Source organism: Tenrec ecaudatus, chromosome 3 (genome assembly GCF_050624435.1).
Source record: "Tenrec ecaudatus isolate mTenEca1 chromosome 3, mTenEca1.hap1, whole genome shotgun sequence".
Taxonomy (NCBI): Eukaryota; Metazoa; Chordata; class Mammalia; order Afrosoricida; family Tenrecidae; genus Tenrec; species Tenrec ecaudatus.
Window position 1 is genome coordinate 3358413 of NC_134532.1, and position 21946 is coordinate 3380358.

Below are 21946 nucleotides of genomic sequence, written 5' to 3' on the forward strand. Positions count from 1 at the left end.
TTTTTGAGAAAGGTATGCATTAAGAATAACCGTGCCTAGTATACACTTCATACTCAAGAACAACTATTCTTAATGTTTAAAACACGCGATTTAAGCACAAAGACTGTACAGCCACGCAAACCATCAAAGTATGTATAGTAGCCATCATAATGCAAATAATTTTTAATACTGCATCCTTAAAAACCACTATTCTAAAGGGAAATTGTGTTTTCAGGGAAAATAAAAGACCAACCAAAGAAACAAACAAAAAATAATAACAGACATTGTACTCAATCAATTAACAATTTTTCAATGTGCTATCTGCTGATAGGGGCCCTGGTGGCATGGGGGTTAAGTACTGGCCTTTGAGCCACAAGGTTAGCAGTTTGAAATCACCAGTAGCAGCTCCACCGGAGAGTAAGTCTCAGAAACCTAGTTCTACCCTGCCCAATAGGGTTATTATGAGTAACCATCTCCTAGACGACGGTGAGAGAATTCTCTGCTGATAAGGAGCCCTGGTGATGCCGTGGGTGATGCATTAGGCTAACCACAAGGTCCATAGTTCAAAACCACCAGCCACTCCACAGGAGAAAGACCAGGCTTGCATTTTTCCACGAGAGAGTTATAGTCTCAGAAATCAACAGGGGTAATTGAAGCCTGATTTACAGGGTTGCTGTGAGTTGGGTCAATTAACGGCAGAGTTTGGCTTTGACTTTTCTATCTGCTGATAGAAAATAAGAACAAAGCATGGGGAAAATGACTCAAGAAAAAAATCACATTAAAAACATATGTCTACGATCTATACACATAGCAACATGACTGTTGGAATTAAGCTGCATTTGTCAGAGAGACATTTCTGTATCTAACACACAGAAATAGAAATACATTTCAGTAAGCACACTGCAGTTAAATGATTAGTAGGAATGGGAAACAGCATGGGAAAATGGAAGGACTAGCTAGACATGTGCAATGCATGGACAGGACAGACTCCCGTTATGAAAGTAAGACAGACTTATCTGATTCTTATCAAGAATCTGATAAAAGTACCTTAAAATAAAAACCTTTTGGGTGTAAGATGGTTTACTTTATCAACCTTGATCATATGAGAGCACAATGAAAGTAGGAGTGTTATGATAAGGTTTATTATTTTAAAGTAAATAGAAATGTATTGTTTGCTTACCTTTAAAATGATCTTTCTCCTCTTTTCTATGCCAGTCCAGATGCTTGGGTATAGTTCCTCCCTGCCAGTAGATGGAGATAGTAAAATTGAGTCTTCGGTGACCTCAAATCCTAGACTAGGTGGTTCAGAATCTTCAATTTCAGATTTCGGAAGTGAAAATTTTTGAGTGATTGAAAAGACACATAAAGCTTGTAAAAATGAAATAACTGAGTCAATCCAATGAACTTTATTCATGTCTTTTTTTGTTGGTGGTGTTTTATTTTATTTTTCTTTTTCAATAATCTTTAAGGGAGAGGGTTTTGGCTGGCATAGAAAAAAATAAAAGAAAGAGCATTATTTGGTAGGATTTATCCCTTTGTGCTTCATTCTTTTCAGATTCTGCTCATGCATTTAATTAATGTCTATTCAAAGTAGAAAAGAAAAAACACAAACAAAACAAACCTATTGCACTCCAGTCAAACTTGACTCAGCTACCCTCCAAGTAGCTCAGAGTAGAACTGTGCTTCACGGGGCTTTCAGTGGATGACATATAGATTTGGGTCACCAGGCTTCTGTCCCAGAGAGGTCATAGTGAACTTAAGCCGTGAGCCTTCACTTCCACAACTAAACATGCTAACCATTGGCACCTCCCCCCACCTCCAGGGACCCTTGTGTATGAAATACCTACTCACAATTCCAGAGATTGTCCAGCTACTTTTGGATACAAGTGGACAACTTTCAATTCCATTTTCCCATGAACTCTTTGAAAGTTCATGTATTATCTATTTTTTAACAATAATATACAGTCATAATTACTATTGCCAAACTTTTTGTCCCAGAAACTATCGTGTTGAAAGTTCCGATGTTAGCTGACTCGCGCTTATCAAGTTTCACAGTTCTTTTGATAGTTTAGGGCTTGTCCGATTCAGCAAAATTAATTTCATGTGTCTATTGTACAAGAGCCTTGAAATTGTTGAAAACTCCCTTGCTATTGGTAAGGACTGGTTTTGTCATGTGCTGCTTCAGATTATTACAAATTCATTATCTGTAAAGATTTAAAGTCTTCCATCAGCTAACGTGATACACTTTTAGGCGTAGTTAAGGTATAATCATAGGATGGAATCCCTGACTAATACCATGGGTAACATAGTCAGCTTCTAAAGAAAAGACTTGACATTGGAATACACCTGGAGGAATCTTGAAAGAGAGGTCTGTTGGTCTAAGAAAAATCAGCCAATGAGAAATGCTACAAAGCACAGTTCTACTCTGACACAGTGTCAGTATCAAATTCATGATATGGAATTAATAGCAACTGAACTATTGGTAGTGATTTTTTCGAGTTTCAATGGATCACGTAGAAAAAAATAAACAGTTCAAAAGTAGAGCAACATGGCTTTATTCCACTACCGCCCCATCTTAGGCACTGCTCATCTAAGATCAAATTCACAAGGGTGAGCAAAGCATTACAAATAGCGATTTCTGATCATAGCCTATGAAAATAAATTAGGAAGCTAATAGGAAGACATTTAAGCATCTCTTGAAGATGATAAAATAGCAAAGTGTAAGAACATTTAAGTTGAACTGAATACTGATAAAATTGTGAAATAAATGGTTTCAATTCTTCTCAGTAAGTCAATTGAATTTTTAATTAAATTCACTATATCCCTAATCCTTATCACAAAGTCTAGCTTTCAATATTGCTAATATTCACAGCTTGTGACTTCTTTTGAACTCAACATACTTTGAGAAATTAGGTCTCAGACAACTAATCAAAGAAGTTTAATAACAAGTTGTTCAAGAATGACATGATTAAAATAAAACTAGTCACTTTTAAGTAGTTTACCTTAATCACGTCACTAAAATGAAACCTAGACAAAATTATATCACAAAACCTTACAAACTAGATGTATAGTTTATTTCTATGAATTGAGAATTAGGTATAACTAACAATAGGATTACCAGTCAACTTATTTGCCAAAGCAATATATTCTTAATCAAAGAGGATGGTATTATTAACTTAGTTAGAATAACTGACATAAAGTTAAGACTGTTTCCCCAAGACCTGGAAATAAGTGTATCCTAAAAACAAATGGCAGTGTTAACTTTCCATTCCCAACGTTTGTGTCAAACGTTTATTCACTTTCTACTATACCATACATGTCAAGACTTATTCAACATGGACAACAGTGTGATTCATTGCTAGGTGTTCGTTTTCCCAGGAGTATCCTTCTTAAACTTAACACCTAAATATTTTTTTCTTTGTCATTCTTAACTTGGTATGTTTTATTTCAAAGTAGGTTAAAATAAAAACAAAAGCAACCCTAATTTTTTTTTCTATGCATCTGCTTATTAATGGACTGTGAGGTACTTGTAATACTGTAAATGGCTCAGGAGACAATTTTATCAAATATTACTGTTTTGCTGGATTGCAGTTCCATTCCACTGCTTGCAGTAGATTGATTTTAATTCTATTTTTAATTGTAAAGTTTCTTCCAGAATTTGGAACTCCATAGAAAAAGCGATAAAAGTCCATATTAATTTGGAGAAAGCAAGAAATGATTAAAAATGTGATTAATGAATAATGCTTTCAGAAACATGGAAACTATGAAACAGCACTAAATTAGTCAGGTATTAAAAAAGTCAAAATTGCTAATCCTTCTAAAGGACCATGCCTCACATATTTACTTACTTGTTATATTCATTTTTTAAAGTATAATGAAGTATAAGTTTATGAATAGACACTAGAAGGTCAGACATTTTGCCTAGGTATCTGGTTTTTGTGTTTGTTTTTTGTTTCTTTACTTTTGCATCTCCTACAACATAACACACATAAAAAGTATTCAAGGAATATACACGGGTACCCCCCCTATGAAAAGTTAAAAAAAAAGCACTGCTGGATGGAGCTTTCATAGAATGCTGCCCGCACCCCCGGCCCCGGTCAAGCATGAGCATCAAGCAACTTGCTCAGTTAGTACAGCCAGTGGCTTCACCTCGGAAGGTTCTCTCTGCCCACAGTGAATTTTTTCATACAAGCAGTTTTGCACAAACCTCATTTTTTGTGATGGCTGATTTAAGAGACCAGCATACAGCTGTGAAATTGGGTTTCCTGCTCAGGACAAAAAGCCTCAGAAACGATTGTGATGTTGAACACAGCTAACAAGGACAACACTATGGGGAACACTCAAGTGTACACATGGTTTTCTCTTTTCAAAAAGGTGACATGTCTATTGATGACAAACCTTGTTCTGGTGGTCTGTCATCTTCCCAAGTAGCCAAAAATCCCAACTTGCAGTACATTTGGGTTTTGTTCCACCAGGTCAGACTGTTAATCAAGTTTTCTGTTTAGAGGTTCTGAAAAGATTGCATAACAGTGTGCAGCAAAAAAGGCCTGATATGTGGCAGATAGAGGTGGGGCGGGAGGACTGGTTTTGCCACCATGACAATGCACCTGCTTACCCAGCCATCTCAGGGTACCTGTTTGGAGCATAAAACAGCATGCCTCTCTCAACCCATACACCTGACTCACCTGACCTCACTCCATGGAACTTCTTTTTGTTTCCTCGAATGGCATGAAAGGACAGTAATTTGACAGCGTAGAAGAGGTAAAGAAAAAAATCAAGGGAGTTGCTATCAGCCATCCAAACAAATGATTTAAAAAAATATTTCCAAGAACAGAATCGCAGATTTGACAAATGTATTAAGTATAAAAGTACTTTGAAGGTGATATAGGGTTGTTTATTAAAAAATTTAAATACATATTTGTGAAAAATTTTCGGGTTTTGGGGGGGTACCACCTGATATCTGTTGATAGGCTAAATATCCTAATTGAAGCACTAACTTCACATGTAAATTTATTTACAACAAAAAGCAGTTAGAGAAAGGATAGCATATAGGTTAATTTCTGGCCTATAATTGTTTTCGGAAAGTCACTTACTTAAAAGACTTGGCTAAATGCCAGCAAAAGACACCCACTATCTACAGATAAATCAGCAGATCTGCTTGTATGAAATATATAAAATTTATGTTAGGAATTACTTCTTCAGGATTACTGCGGTCCTGACCACAAAACTTGAAACTTGAAGATTCCATTGAAAGCATCGTATTCAATGGAGGAAGTTGTTTCCCCTTAACTGAAAACAAAAGCTAAGACTTAGCTTAAAGCCAAGCCAAACCAAACCAAACATTTTCCTGGCTATACTGAGGATATACACTAAACAATGATATATATGAGAACTTCGTAATTCCCCTCCTTACTACAAATCAAGATCAACATTTGTTTTATCAGACTTGACTTCTAAACACCTGGTTTGCAGAAGGTTGTGGGTCACAGCGGAAGCCCAAAATCCACTTGCAAGGTCCACCCACGGATGGGGCCTCGCGGGCGGCACTTCCTCACACCACGGCCCAGGAACGTGCCCAGCCTCGCTACCAGACGGAAACACTGCGAGGTGTATTACGGTAGGTGCAGTTAGCTTCAATGTAACATCGTATCATTGGATCTCCCTTTGGACTCAGATTTTGCAGATTTTAATACTTTCTGCTTTCTTGATTTAGGTTGTTCTCTCTTTTGTCAATGTTGTTGATTTTTGTTTGTTTGTGTTTTGTATAATTTTCTTTATATAAAACCCAGGATAAGTAAGTCTATAGAGATAGCAACTGGATTAAAAATTACCTAGGAGCGTAGCGGGAGAGGTTGTGTGGGAGGGGGAACTAAAAACAATGAATATGAGAAGAAAGTCTTCTTAAATTGATTATGGTGATGATTGTACAACTGTTTTTAATATTGAATAATTAAATCGCATTATATAAAAATTAAATGCCAATAAATCTAGTTTCACAAATCAGAGCAAATTGGAATTCAAAATCAATAAACAGAAGGAATTATAATATCCTAAATTTGTGAAAGCTAATATCCTTAATATAAAAAAGTACTTTTATGAATCAAAATAGACTAGAAAGATGATGGTCAATTAAAAATAAATATGAATGATCAATAACATATCAATAAATTTTTAATTTCACTAGTCAACTATATACAAATTATGAAATAAAATCCTATCTTTGCTTACAAAATTGACAAGCACATTTTTAACAATGTTGTATTTAGCTGTGTGCTTTCATTTTTCTGTGTCATATGTGAAGAAGAAATGTAATGCTTAGAATTGTTTCTAATTACTGTGGTATGGGTGATATAATACGGTAGCACCATTATGGTAAGGAGCAAGCCAGTATGAGACCGAGACAGAAATATTTAATGATATAGAAAGGTTTGAAACAAAAGCAAACGTTCACATGAATTGTTAAATAAGGCCTCTAATTCTCTGTTCCTTTATAATGTATCCAACTATAAAACTACGCTGCAGATGTGCTGTCGTTAGTTAAATTTCTGAACGAGGTATTTTAATCAGCAACTACTTCCTTAATCCTTTCAAACTAATGTCTTCAGTTATGAGATTCTGATGACAGGTCTGGATGTCCCAACCAGAAAATTATGCATCTAATATGTCCCCTCTAGTTTCTTTACAGAATAGCATACAACTTAAAAGTATTTACACAATTCCTAGAAACCATCTCTGAACCCTTTATATCTTTCAAATCAAGGTTAAAGAAATTTCCCCAAAAAAAACCCTTTCTCACTTTGAATCAAAGTAAAAGATGAGTTCTTCACTTCAGGACCAGAAGAACTAATAGTGTCAATTTGACAACATAATATTAATGTAAAAGAGTAATCAGTTAGAGAAAAGAGGTTAGAAAAAGAACTGCATTCTGAAAGACTAACTTGAGATTTGGGGTTAATTGAAAAACATGATTTATATAGTGTTTGTACGGCATATTTTTAAATCATTTTACTGGGGGCTCACACAACTCTAATCACAATCCATCCATACATCTATGTGTCAAGCATATTTATACATTCATTGCCCTCATCATCCTAAAACATTTGCTCTCCACTTAAGCCCCTGGTATCAGCTCCTAATTTCTCCCCTTCCCTCCCCGCTCCCCTCTCCCTCATGAGCCCCTGATAATTTATAAATTATTATTATTTTGTCATGTCTTACACCGTCCAATGTTCACCCACTTTTCTGTTGTCCATCCCCCAGGGAAGAGGTTATATGTAGATCCTTGAAATCATTTCCACCATTCTACACCACTTTCCCTCCACCCTCCAGTATCGCCACTCTCACCACTGGTCCTGAAGGGATCATGTATCCTGGATTCCCTGTGTTTCCAGTTCCTATCAATAGCAGTGTACATCTTCTGGTCTAGCCAGCTTTGTAAGGTAGAATTTGGACCATGATAGTGTGGAGGGAGGAAGCAATTAGGAACTAGATGAAAATTGTATGTTTCATCATTGCTACACTGCACCCTGACTGGCTCCTCTCCTCCCCACGACCCTTCTGTAAAGGGATTTCCAACTGCCTACAGATGGGCTTTGGGTCCCCAATCTGCATTCCCTCTCATTTACAATTCTAAAACACTAACTTGAGGTTTGGAGTTAATTGAAAAATATTATTTACATAGTGTTGGTACAGCATATTTTTATAAAGGAACATTGGTAATATTTAAGATAATGCCAATGCAACTGCATATAAATATTTAATACACCATCTGGAAAAATGTAACTCTAGTGTGGCACTGAAAGCAACTGAAAACTTCTTTCCGTTCACTGAAGATAATGCTGCATATCCTTTTTTCTTTCAATACCTGAAGATTTTTGCCATAGAGATATGTGTTTACATAGTAGATAGCTCATTTACCCTTCTATATTTCATCAAGAAGGATGTACTAACCACAATAATTTTAAGTGACATTGATCATAACGGTTACTATGTATTTATTTATTCAGAGGGCTTATTGGAGACTAACAACCAGGGGAGATGTTGCGTGGCAAAGTTGCTTCCTTCCATGGTAAATGAGAAGAACATGTTCAGGGTACGTGGAGCAAGAGTTCATGTGTCTTAAAACGGATACTGGTTCCCTCAAACATGTGGGTAGGGTCAGGTAGCATAAAATACAATAAAACCCGTGAGAGACAGAACTTGTGTAGGGTGGAAACCTGTCGGAGTCATTATTAGAATATTTGCCACCGATAGCAAGGGATAGAAAAGTGGAATGTTGCACGAATACATGTCCGTGACAAAAGAGAAAAAAAGCCACACGCTGAATGAGTGCCACGCATGTCATATTTACAGAGATAATCACATTGGTTGTTAAAAAGAGAGGAAAGCTTTGTGGACTTGTAATGATTTTTTAAATTGAATAGAATTAGAATTCAATTATTGAATTAGAAATAATGATTACCCAGGCTACTTGAAAATCAAATAAAGGTTTGGTGCTGAGGAAATAAATAGTTCTGAGAAATTATTCCTGTGCCAACATTGCTGTTTAACAAGTATCTGTCACCACCTGCAAAAATAGCAAAGGCGGCGTCCGTGCATCTGGTGGCGAGTCAGGATAACGTTATATATTTCATTATGAAGACACCAAAAAGAGCGAGAGAAATGACATGCAAAAAGATTCTCCCAAAATTACAACAGCATTGCTCTAAAGTACAGCTAGAAATGGTCAGCAATAGACACTTTTTTTTCAGACTAATTTTATAACTTTCCTATCCATGAGCCACCAATGGAAATAGATATTCCTGGCCACTCTTTGAACATCTTCATTTTATAATGGTGTCTGGCATCACTGTCTACTTCTCTTCGTACCTCAGATACAAACCTATCATCAATTCTATAGTACTTCAATCTTCTACACCTGGAGTGGATGCTTCTCTAATGGTCTATTCTCGGTTTAGTCCTGTGATTGCAAGCATTTCTGGATTTAATTAAGTATCTTCCATAAGATATGTTATTTAAATCTACAACAGTAGATCATAACTTTTCTGCAAGCAAAAAACTCACATCCCCTCCTATTTTACACAAGCCCTTCAGTTTCAATATGTCTAAATCTAAATACATGATGCGAACTTATAAATCTCAGCTCCTCTACTTTATTTTCCAATTTCTATTAATTAAATCAACATTTTATTATCCATGATGAAAATCTTTAGATTGTTTACTTTAACTTCTACTCATGACACTATACGGTATTTTAAAAAAATAAATCATTATATTGGGGGCTCTTACAACTCTTATAACAATCCATACATCCATTATGTCAAGCATATTTGTACATATGTCACCATCATCATTTCCAAAACATTTTCTTTCTACTAGAGTGCTTGGTATCAGCTCCTCTTTTTCCTCCTCCCTCCCCCACCTTCCACTTTCGTGAACCCGTGATCTTTTTTTTAAAAAAAAACATTTTATTAGGGACTTATACAACTCTTATCACAATCCATATATACATCAATTGTGTAAAGCACATCTGTACATTCTTTGCCCTCATAATTTTCAAAGCTCTCCACTTAAGCCCTTTGCATCAGGTCCTCTTTTTTTACCCTCCCTCCCCACTCCTTCCTCCCTCATGAGCCCTTGATAATTTATCAATTATCATTTTGTCATATCTTGCCCTGTCCAATGTCTCCCTTCACTCCCTTTTCTGTTGTCCGTCCCCCAGGGAGGAGGTCACATGTAGATCCTTGTAATCGGTCCCCTAAACCCGTGATCATTTATAAATTATCTTTATGTTCATATTTTACACCATCGACTACCTCCCTTCACTCACGTTTCTGTTGTTCATCCCCCTGGGGTGTGGGCAGGGGGCGTGGATGTATGTCAATCGTTGCAATCAGTTCCCCTTTTCTCCCCCTTTTGCTCACACTTTCCCCCACCCTCGTGGTATCGCTACTCTCAATACTGGTCCTGAGGGGTTTATATTCCTGGATTCTGTATGTCGAGAGCTCTTATCTGCAGCAGTGTATATGCTCTGGTCCAGCTGGATTTGTAAGATAGAACTGGGGTCATGATAGTTGGGGGAGGAAGCATTAAAGAACTAGAGGAATGTTGTGTGTTTCACTGATATTATACTGTACCATGACTGGCTCGTCCCTTCCTTGGGAGGACATCCAATTGTCTACAGATGAGCTGTGGATCTCTATGCTGATACCCCTCATTTGTATCAAGACGATGCAATATGACCCAAATGTTTGTTTTGGGTCTTCTGATGCCTGCTACCTGATCCTATGGATACTTTGTAATCACACAGGCTGGTATGCTTCTTTTATGTGGGCTTTGTTGCTTCCCTGCTAAATAACTGCTTGTTTAACTTTAAGCCTTTAGGACCCCAGTAGTTATATCTTGTCATAGCCGGGCACCATCAGCTTTTTCATCACATTAGCTTATGTACCCATTTTGTCTTCAGTGATCGTGTCCGGAAGGTGAGCATCACAGAATGCCAGGTTATTAGAACAAAGTGTTCTGGTATTGAGGAAGGACTTGAACAGAGGTCCAATGTCTGTCTGCTACCTTAGTACTTAACCTGCAAATATATGCACATAGACCTACATATGTACATAGTACATAGACTACATGGTAAACTTAATTAGACTGAAACAAGTATTAAATGAAACATAGCCTAGCACTTGAAGAATGCTCAGTATCTCAATATTGGTTCCTATTTTTGTGACTGTATTTAATATGGATCATTCAACTTGAATAAAGTAATCTTCCTTCTCTTTAATAAAGTTGCAGTTTTACAATCGCTCGGCCAACAGACCTATGTGGTCTTCAACATTTGTGTAATGCTCACCTGCATCTCTAAATGAGGCATATTTTATATTAAAATGAATACTGGTAATCCTGACATTTTATTTAAGATAGCTTACGTTAATTCACAAATCCCTGTGTGGGACAAAGGATAAATCGCTGTGCTATGAACGGAAATGTTGGCAGTTCAAACCCACCCAGGGCACACAGGCTTGTCCATCTGCTTCTGAGAAGTCACAGCACGAAAACCCAATGAGCCTGATTACTCCGCACACACTAGGTCATCCCGGGTCTGAACCAGACACTGGTAGTAAACACAGATGATCTGGACAAGTTTCACGAAATTCCATTTGGATTTAACCAAAATTCCATCTCATTTCTAAAATAAAGAATTCCAAAAGTACCAGACAAAACTCACTGCCGTCACGACTCTGCCAAAGCACAGGACAGCGTAGAACTGCCCCCTGAGAGTCTCTGAGACTGGAACTCTTTAGGGAGATGGGGTGCCCCACCTTTCTAACATGGACAGGCTGGTGGTCGGTGACTGCTGACCTGGCAGCTAGCAGCCCGACTCATAATCACTACATCATCAGAGATAGTGACCCTAAAAGTCAACTCCGGTTTATGGTAATCTATGTACAACCAAATGGACCTGCCTGGACCTGCCTCATTCTCCTATTTACCAGTATGGTCCCCTCTGTAATTGTAGCATTGTGTGAAGTCAACTCATGGAGATTCACCGTGGACTTCTACTTTATTGAGAATGATGTCCTCCTTCAATGACTGACCCTGTCAGCTAACGCATTCAAAGCAAATGAGCCAATGTTTTATGACCCAAAAAGTTTTCATAGCCCACTTTTTGGGAAGCAGATCACCAGGCCTTTCTTCCTAGTCTACCTGAATCTAGAAGCATTGCGGAAACCTGCCCACCATGGTAACACTGATTGCACTTGAAATACTGTTGGCATCACAGCAAAATAAAAACATACACGATCCAATAAATTGAAAGACAAGTAGTAGAGAGGTTTTACATAAGTCCTGGGGAAGGGAATCTCCCATGCCCTGTAAAGGGTATCAGGCAGAGGAGAGGAGACCGTCTACCAAAATAAAGAGCCTCAAGGAGAAGCACTGAGGCAGAGGCTGCAACGTTTAAGAATGACTGAGAGGAAGGTGCAGATACACCTTTTTCTCAGGCAGATCTCCACATAAAGGAGTTTACACAGTTATGATGGGAATCTGAAAGAAACTCCACAAACATAGGCAGTTCGATCACCATTCAAGTTTCATTCCTAAATATTTCTTTCAATCATATTTGTACGTAACTCATGGCAACCGGGTATAGTTTTGATCTAATGCAGTTAGTCAAATGCTTGTCTTAGTTATTGTATACTTGGCTAAGCTTAGAAAACAGTAAAGAAATATTCCCAGGGACACTCAAATATCTTTAACATAATACAGTAATAATATTGATTTAATGGGTGTCACAAAGTTGCACCTGTACCACAAGGTTTTTAATATGGAAGCTTAAAGGGGTTAGTTAGCAACCACAGGTTATACTGAAGTTGGACGTTTCTAATCCAGTGACTGCCTGTGTTTACAAAAAGGGAAAATGGCAGGACAACAGGACAAGGCACAGTCCTAGAGAATTGACAGGTGATCAGGCTGAGATAGGATTACCTTCAGACACAGCAGGTGGGCCAAGGCTGGTGGTCATGATCACACGCAAACACTCACAAGGGCCAGTAGGCCAAATAAAATACCCGTTGATGTGTCCCGGTCCATGTTTTATTCAAAATCTTAACTAAAATATCAAATGGTATGAATACCATCAAAAAGTTAAAATGGACACCCACTGTTTTTTTTAAAAAACTTAAATCATTTTATTGAGGGCTTGAACTACTCTTATCACAATCCACACATATATCCACTGGGTCAAGCACTTTTGGACATTTGTTGCCCTCATCACTCTCAAAACGTTTGCTTTCTACTTAAGCCCTTGGTATCAGCTCCTCATTTTTTCATCTCCCTCCCCACTCCCTCCTCCCCAAGAACCTTTGATAATTTATAAATTGTTATTATTTTGTCATATCTTACACCATCCGACTTCCCCCTTCATCCACTTCTCTGCTGTCCATCCCCCAGGGAGGAGGTTATATGTAGATCCTTGTAATCAGTTCCCCTCCCTTCTCCCTCACCATCCCTCCACCCTCCTGGTCTCGCCACTCTCACCACTGGTCCTGAAGGGATCACCTGTCCTGGATTCCCTGTGTTTCCAGTTCCCATCTGTACCAGTGTATATCCTCCAGTCCAGCGGATTTGTAAGGTAGAATTGGGGTCATGATAATGGGTGGGGAGGAAGCATTTAATAACTAGAGGAAGGTTGTATGGTTCATCGATGCTACACTGTACCCTGACTGGCTCGTTTCCTCCCCGCGACCCTTCTGCAAGTGGGTGTCCAGTTGCCCACAGATGGGTCCCGGGGTCCCACTCCTCACTCCCCCTCATTCACAATGCTATGATGTTTTTAAGTCTTTGATGCCTGCTACCTGATACTTTCCACACCTGGTGATCTCACAGGCTGGTGTACTTCTGTGTGGACTTTGTTGTTTCTCAGTTAGATGGCTGCTTGTTTATCTTCAAGCCTTCAAGATCCCAGACTCTATATCTTTTGATAATTTAGCACAATAACTTTTCTTCACCACATTTGTTTATGCACCCGCTTTGTCTTCCGTGATCATGTCAGGAGGTGAGCATCTCAGACTGCTAAATTGTTAGAACAAAGGGTTCTTGTGTTGAGGGAGTACTTGAGTAGGGGCCCACTATCCATCTGATTCCTTAATACTAAATCTATAATTATATGCACATAGATCTATTTCCCCTCATCATACATAAATATATTTACATCTGTATATGCCTGTGTTTAGATCTTTATAAAAGCCCTGTGTCTCCTAGTTCTTTCCTCGATTGCTTTTTACTTTCCTCTCTGGACATTGACCGTTTTAAGGGAAAATGCTTAGGGGATCTGAAATCTGTTACAACTTTCAGCTGTTTTCAAATCTTTAATTTTTTCATCCGTATCTATATATGTGTCATATAGGGATTAAATATAAAGCATACTTTTATTATTGTAAATCAAACTGAAAACTAGCTAAGGTAGACTTCAGGAAAATAATTTGCTAATGGATATATACTACCAAGCACATCATGCCTTAAGTACTTCAGAAATATTATTTAACATTATCTCTGAAATAAAAACATTAGAATTAATATTTCTGAAAATATTATTTTAGATTAAATTGATTCTATAAATGATATATAAGAGTTAAGGGCAACTTGCTATTTCAAAGTTTTACTGTAAACAAACACTCAAATCACAATCATGGTTCATAGCAAGAAAGGGAACAGTGTAAGACAGGAGTGCACTGATATCACTCTTATGGTCTTAAACATGGGCTAGAGTATAAACATGAAAGCTGGTAAAGCTATGTCCCCATGACCAATAATCTAATTGTTGATTTAAAATAAAGGAATGACAAACAACTAAGAAGCCATGCACACAAATATCCCTTCATGGCAATTTCAAAGAAAATGGTATAGTTGGGTTTTTTGTTTGTTTTGCCTATTTTTTAATAACCAGGCCAATGTACGTATGGTACTTGGGAAGAGATGCAAACAAGACTAGATTTTCAAATTATAACACTAATTAAGGACTTCCTTTTTTCAGTCATAAACATTAGTGTTTTGATGCATTCTGGTGGGAATACCCTGTTGACTCCAGGCTTCTAGCGACTGGCCAGAAGCGGACTTCAAACACAAAGCCTCTGAAAGTGTAACAGACACTAGCACTGGCCATCTGAAAGCCTGAGGCACACCTGTCTGAATCGTACATTTCACAACTTCAGCTCACTGGCCTGCACAGGCCTTTAGTTGATGAACGGGTATGCTGAAGTTTTCTTTTTTTAACTAAACGGAAAATTACTCAAGACCTCAGCACACATTTTGCTTCATATTTACTTCTCAACCTTCCGTGTTAATGCTCCTGAATACACTTTAAATAAGCTGAACTTTAATAAGAAAAATATCTGCACACTACAGGCACTCAAGTACCTGTGCATTTTAGGATTTCTACAAATTAAAAGTTCGTTAGTACTCTTAATCTTTTGTAAACTTTTACATTGAAGAAGAAAAGGTGCATATGTATGAGACACATAAAGGGATTTTAAAGTATACAAAGAATTTACTATTTATTTCAAGAACCCCTCAACGATTATTTTTTACAACTACTTTTTAGGCCTCAGTAAGTGAGATATAAAAAGTTTTCTATCGACACACGTCGTTGACTATACACGGCCCTCATGGCATGCAGAGTGGTTTCATTCGCTCTCCGCTGCTCATGGAAGGACAGGGGATGGGCTCAGCAGCAGCTCCCAGAGGAGGGGTGGGGGAAAGCAGTGGTGGCAGTCTGGTTACTTACAGATTATAATCTTGGAGGCTCTATTGAGCAGTTCTACTGCATCCCATTGGGGTGCTATAAGATATAATCCACTCCAGGACAGTAGGTTTTACAGATGGACTATGTGGCATACGCTCAAGCAAATCAAAGTTCAAACACTAGAAACGGTGAGAAGCAGAATTATATCCTGTCTCCTTATTTATTCCAACTGTTTGCCGAACAATCAAGCCAAGAAAATGGCTTATTGAAGCAGAGTCTGGCAACAGGATTATAGTAAACGACTCTTTTAAAACCTGTAATGCGTAGACGACACAACTTTGCTTGATAAAAAGAATAAAGGTTACCTGAAACAGTAATTAAGGTTTTAAAAAAGAACAAAAACACTTGTCTTCAATATGGATTATATTCAAATTTGGGGGGCGGGGGTGAACTACCATTACTAAACCAGTGAAAATCATTTGAAATGGAGAAAGCTTGAAATTATCAAGGATTCAATTACACTTAGATCCATAATCAACAGTGATCCAAACAGCATTCAGGAACTCCAAAATCGAGCACAGTGCGCAAATGTGTTCCAAAACCCGCCTGCGGAGCTTTAAAGAGCAACGATGCCACTGTGAAGATCGCGGTCCCCTTGGTGCCCGCATGATTGGATAGTGAGAAAGGAAGACAGGAGAATGAATGAACGAGAATTGTGGTGTCGGCGAAGAATAGACTATTCCATGGTCTGCCAAAAGAAGAAACAAAGCAGTTTGGGAAGAAATACAACCAGAATGCTCCTCGGTTGCAAGAATACACAGACTTCGATCCGCTGATCCTGGACACATCATCAGGAAAGGCCAATGACTAGGAAAAGGTCGCATGTCGGGTAAAGAGCCAAAAAATCCAGGGAGGAAAAAACATTAAAAAATTTAAAAATCTAGGGAAACCCTCAATAACATAGACACAGCAGCTTCAACAGTGAACTAAAATACATTGATTTTAGAGGATCGAGCAACATTGGGCTCAGTTCTATGAGGAGGTTTCAAAAAGTTCATGGGATAATGGAATTACAAGAACATGGAATTTTTCCTCAAAATTTTTAGAATCCCCTTATGGCCACACTTATCATTCTATCTTTACATGGGGGGAAATCACTTGATTGGTGCTTGAGTGCACAGGATAACCTACCACGAGTAGTCAGACCAAAAGAACAAGCTCACCACTATCAGGTCAATGCTGACTCGTAATGAGTAGAGTTCCTACTAGTAGTTATCTTAGCTAATATGCATTGTTTGTGAGTACAGGTAGTCTCCAGGTTACAAACAAATCTACAGACAGACCTTACTTGCTTTCACGTTATATATAGCTGCTCTCACTTTGAAACAACAGAACCATCCCGATCTACTCAGACTAAATCCTTAACCACGGTCACCTTCACGTGCTGCATGCGCAGCTTTAAAATCATTGGAAAGGCTTTGTGTCTTCTCTTGGTAAACACACACTACACTGCCCGTGAGGGGATTCGAACGCCCAGCGACTGGAGAGCCCAGAGTGGAACTGCCCCAAAGGGTTTCCAAGGGTGCAGGTCTTTGTGGTCACAGACTGCCACACATGTCTCCCGTGACTGGTGAGTTCAAACTGCCAACCTTCCTGGTTAACAGCTCAGCACTTAATCACAGTGCCCCCGGGGCGTCTTTCTTGCACTAAAGTTAAGAAGCATTGGACACCTGTCCCAGTGTTACTTGTACATTCCACGTAAAAACACAGCAAGAAGTCCTAATCAGGGACTGCTTGTCTTAGACACATTCTACATTTCAGATAACCTATTCTGTGTAATCTTCACCACCACCAGGTAAAAGCAAGCAAATAAAACTCACAGCCGTCAACTCAATTCTGAATCACAGTTTTATTATATTATAGGGCAAGGTAAAAATGTCCCTGTGGGTTTCTGAGCTTATAAAATTTTTTAATAATTTTATTTGGGGCTCGTACAATTCTTATCACACTCCATACACCCATCCATTGTATCAAGCACATTTGTACATTTGTTGCCATCATCATTCTCAGAACATTTGCCTTCTATTTGAGCCCTTAATATTGGCTCCTCATTTCCTCCCCTCCCTCCACACTCCCCCCTCCTCATGAACCCTTGATCATTCATAAATTATTATTGTTTTGTCATAGCTCACACTGTCCGACCTCCCCCCTCCCCCACCCACTTGTAGAAAGCCTCACTTTTATCCTACAGTGTGGCTGATGAGTTCAAACTGGTGATCTTTTGGTTAGCAGCCCAAGGAAATGGATTAACACAGTGACTTCAACAATGGGCTCAATACATAACAATGCTGGTGTGGATGGAGCAGGACTGGGCAGTGTTGTGCACAGGATCTCTGCGAGATGGAAGCAACTTTAGGACACCAGAGGGTGCCCATCGTAGAAACGTGTCCATGGCATATTAGGAATTGAATTTTAAGTTTATGGAATGAAAACTGAATTTTCAGTATTCTCAATTTCCCTCCTATTCCCTGCTAAGTACCTTAGTCATATGAATCTACATAGTCACCTCTTTTTCTTTCTAATTCTTCTTTTATGCTTTAACACATATTACCATCTTTTTGGAGGGCAAGGGGGAAATTTATATTTATAACTGAGACTCTGAGAAAATACCTTAGGTTCAAAAATTTGCATACAATGCAGGTTCCTCTGTTTCCATATTATCCGTGGCACGCTGACATCATTATCTATCTCAAAAATGTTGCTCATGGAGTGACTGTGTCTGGGATGACTCACAAAAATCTCGTCTCTCAAATGCTATCGTCTTCACCTAATGCACCCACAGACCTACTGCGAATCACAATTACTGTTTAAGATATGTGTACCTTTTCCATTCTAAGGCATAACTCAGAAAATGCCATTCTGTATCCCTGCCCTCGTGTCTGGCATTTTGGGCACTTTTCGGACTGGGTCTGTGTCTGCTAGTCCATAGCACAGTATGATTCAAAGTGGCCTAAGAGATCATCAGCTACCACTGTGGTAATTAACCAAACGAAGTTCATTTAACTAACCACGATCTAGTAATTGAAACAAAGCCACTGGATAAAATTCACTTTGATTTGCGGGATATTCCAATTGAAAATGAACTCCAGTGATCTTCAGAATCTCAGTCTACATTTCACCCCAGGACACTCAACTGATTTCCTCTTTCACCTGTAAACATCTCCCTAGTTTAGTCTAAGGAAGATGCATGTAAGCCAGGTAGGTGCAGTCTTACAACTGCCTGCACACTGGTCGGTAACGAACAATGAGTACAAGTGAGACTGAATTTCCCTTGCATCCTAGGTGAAGAACAGGTGGGGAACATCTGACCGGACGGCAATACATGGCCTGAGGAGTCAGCAGTGTCTGCTCACATCACATGCCTCACCTAAGAGAAGCTGTTCCGCCATCACAGTAGGGGTGACTTAATCAACTGCTGGACTGAATGTAGCAGGCTAATTGGTAAGGTGATCATTTCGAGTGATATAAATATCAAACGGCCCTTGGTAGAAAAGAGGTTCGCCACCCCTCCCTCTTTTGAGCTTCTTTCCCCTGTAAAGGATTTGTAAAGCTGAAAAGCAGCTTTGCTTGTGAAGCCAAGGGATTTGGGGCGGGGAGAGAGACAGACCAGCCAGAACCTAGAACCAGAATTTTTGATGTGGAAGGAAAAATGTGAGCTTGCTTAGTACAGGAGAGGAAGTAAGCCCGTGTGTATCCCTTGTTTGTCGGGTAAGCCAACACTGCTAACTGTTTTCTATGAAATGTCCTAAAAAGTAAGCACTCAAATATTTTTATCTTCACAAAAGAGCCATTATACTGACCTCCCATGTGCAGAGTTAAAATGAACTAACACAGGGCCCACTATCATCGTGTTTTCTTAACTTTAATTTTGACAAAGACCCATCATAAACGCTCAGAGGCTTATTTTCCTCATTATCTTGAATAAAACTTAGAGAGTGTGTACCTGAATGTGTCCCTCGGTAAGGATGGAATCAACTATGACATAATACTTGAGGACAGCCCTACAAGCGGTCTGTAAGTTACCTCGAGGCTCCTCCTTAGCGAGCTTTCACATTCAATAGCAACCTAGTTTTCTAAGTGCAACTGTGCCGACTAGATGTGGGTTTCTTTGGGCCGACCCTTCTCCCATCCCCGCCTTGACGGAGGGAATTATCAATCCCCATCTGCGCAAATCACGCACAACTAAATTACCTTCAAGGTTAGTAGAGGAATAAAGATAGACATGCTGTTTGGGATAAGGAAAACTAAATCAGGTTAGGAGGAAGCCTAGCTGAAGCAAACATGGCAAGACTGGTTAGTGCCATCTCTGGCCATTTGAGAAGGGGACTGCCTATCTTTTTAGTTGACTTCCTGTTTCTCATCGGAAATGATAGCGATTTGTAGTCAGATTGCAAAAGACAAGCAACAAACTCCACAGGTAGACTCCACAGTTAGGCTTATGAGAACGTTCTTTTGCTTTTGGATTTCTAATAGTTTCCAATGTTATCATGGAAATGCATATCGTCCTGCCAGCATATTGCTCAGAACCAGCCCGGTCAGCAGTACTCCTTTACCAGCCAGAGAAATTGGTTCACAGATTCAAGCATCTGGAAATTTTTATTTCCAAAGCAACAAGAGCCAATGAGTCCACTCCAACTTACGGTGGTCCACGTGTGTCAGTGAAGCCACAAGCTCCAACAGACTTTTGATGATTAAATTTCCTAACGTAGGTCACTAGGTATTCTTTCTGTGATGCCCTCAGGTGGACTCAAACCTCTAATCTTTGTGTTAGCTGCTGAGAGTATTAACCACTCACATCTGCCAGAGACCCAAATGCAATTCGAACCCGGAAAAGGAGCTCTTTACATTCAAAGAAGTAAAATAATTACATACCCTTCACCTCTTCGGACTCCCTACATAAAGGATATGAAGTATAAAATTTATGAGAGGTTTCTGTATTTTCACTTGCCAACCTAAATATCTTCACGTATGGCTATGTATGTACCCCAATACATGAAACCGATTTCCAATTTAACTACAGTAATGAAAAGAGGAATTCTAATATTTCATTCTTTAAATATTTCATTGTGAACTATAATTTGTTTCTATCCAAATACACGTACACCAGTTACACAGTAAGAAACTGGCACAATGAAATATATTTCACTGGATGTAAAAACGGATTAGCATGTGACTCCACCATAATGAATCGAGTTTTCAAGCCTCTGTGCCACAGTTGACTAAATCGCCAGTCTTTGTAATACCCACCAAATGGCCCCATAGGAGTCTAACAGGGGATTAGTCAGTTTTACCAAGCTGCTGGGTATAAAGTAAGCCCCCTGAGGAACATCAAAAGGAAGTCAGGATGGGAATACATCTCCAGGACTCTGAGATCCCTCAGCAGAGATCCCACAGTGGCAGAGACAGGTTCAAAGGTAGCAACACCGAGGCCTGAAGGCAGATGGGGCATTCCCAGGCCCCAAAACAAGTAAAGTAAAACGACACAAAGCTAGTTGGCAAGGCTGGAGTGTGTTCAAGCAAGAGGCTGCCTTGGGAAAAGGAACTGCCCTTACAGTACGATCAATGACAAAGGAACTTTGTATTATTTTCCAGATTCGAGCAGTGGCCAAGGGGTCCCTTGGCTGACAGATGGTTGACCAGACAGAGCTGTATTTGCAGGCACGACTGAAAACAAACACTGTGAACAAAAGAAATCTGGCAACTTGTTAACTTCCCCAGTAAAGCCCAGTATCATGGGTAGCCTCTGTGAGTCCTGTTTAGTCATTACAAGGTAAGTCCAAGAAAAAACAATGGCGCCCATACGCGTGTGTGACGACAGCTGCCTGGAGATCCGCCTGGCTCTGCTGTGGGTTTGGATTCAGAGAGCAGACACCAGCTCCGTGGCCATGTTGTGCCTCATTATAAGCATATTTCAATAATGATAAATGCATATAGCATCTAGTCTGTTACAGAGTTCATTTCTGGTTCTGTGAAATAATTCAAATTGATAAAAATTACTGGTAAATTCCCTGATCTTACATGTTAATATACTCTCTAATTTTCAGTTTTAGAAGATATTATAAATACAATAGACACTTGAATGGTTGGTTGTTTGGGTCTTGTCTATTTTAAAATATATTTAATACCATTCTTTGTATTTTTAGGTCCAAGGCTCTAGTTAAAACTGAGTCTTGGCCCCTACAAGGAAACAAATCTTTAAAAATCTTAACTAGAGGGTGGAGAGAGGGTGGAGGAGAGGGGGAGAGCCAATCACAGGGATCCACATATAACCTCACCCCTGGGGGACGGACAACAGAAAAGTAGGTAAAGGAGACGTTGGACGGTGTAAGATATGACAAAATAATAATAATTTATAAATTGTCACGGGATCATGAGGGAGGGTTAAGCAGGGAGGGAGGGGAAAAATGAGGAGCTGATACCAAAGTCTCAAGTAGAAAGCAAATGTTTTGAGAATAATGATGGCAACAAATGTAAAATGTGCTTGACACGATGGATATACATATAGATTGTGATATAAGTATAGATTGTGATAAGCGTTGTACGAGCCCCTAATAAAATTATTTTTTAATGGAAATAAACTAATTTCAGAGTTTGCTTCTTGGATCTCATATATTTTCCATCATCGGATACATTTGGATTCCATAACGTCTCAATTATCTGGATTTC

At 39.0% G+C, this 21946-nt stretch overlaps 1 protein-coding gene across 2 annotated transcripts in view; it reads right to left on the bottom strand.

The window, feature by feature from the left end:
• Positions 1–21946, bottom strand: part of PDGFC (platelet derived growth factor C) — a 261841-nt gene that overhangs the window by 136556 nt on the left and 103339 nt on the right. The window contains exon 2 of one of the 2 annotated variants that reach the window (XM_075543635.1): positions 1160–1220. The exons of the other annotated variant lie outside the window; for it this stretch is intronic. Coding sequence (XP_075399750.1) covers positions 1160–1220 — 61 coding nt within the window. The remainder of the gene's footprint in view (positions 1–1159; positions 1221–21946) is intronic. 2 annotated transcript variants of the gene reach the window in all.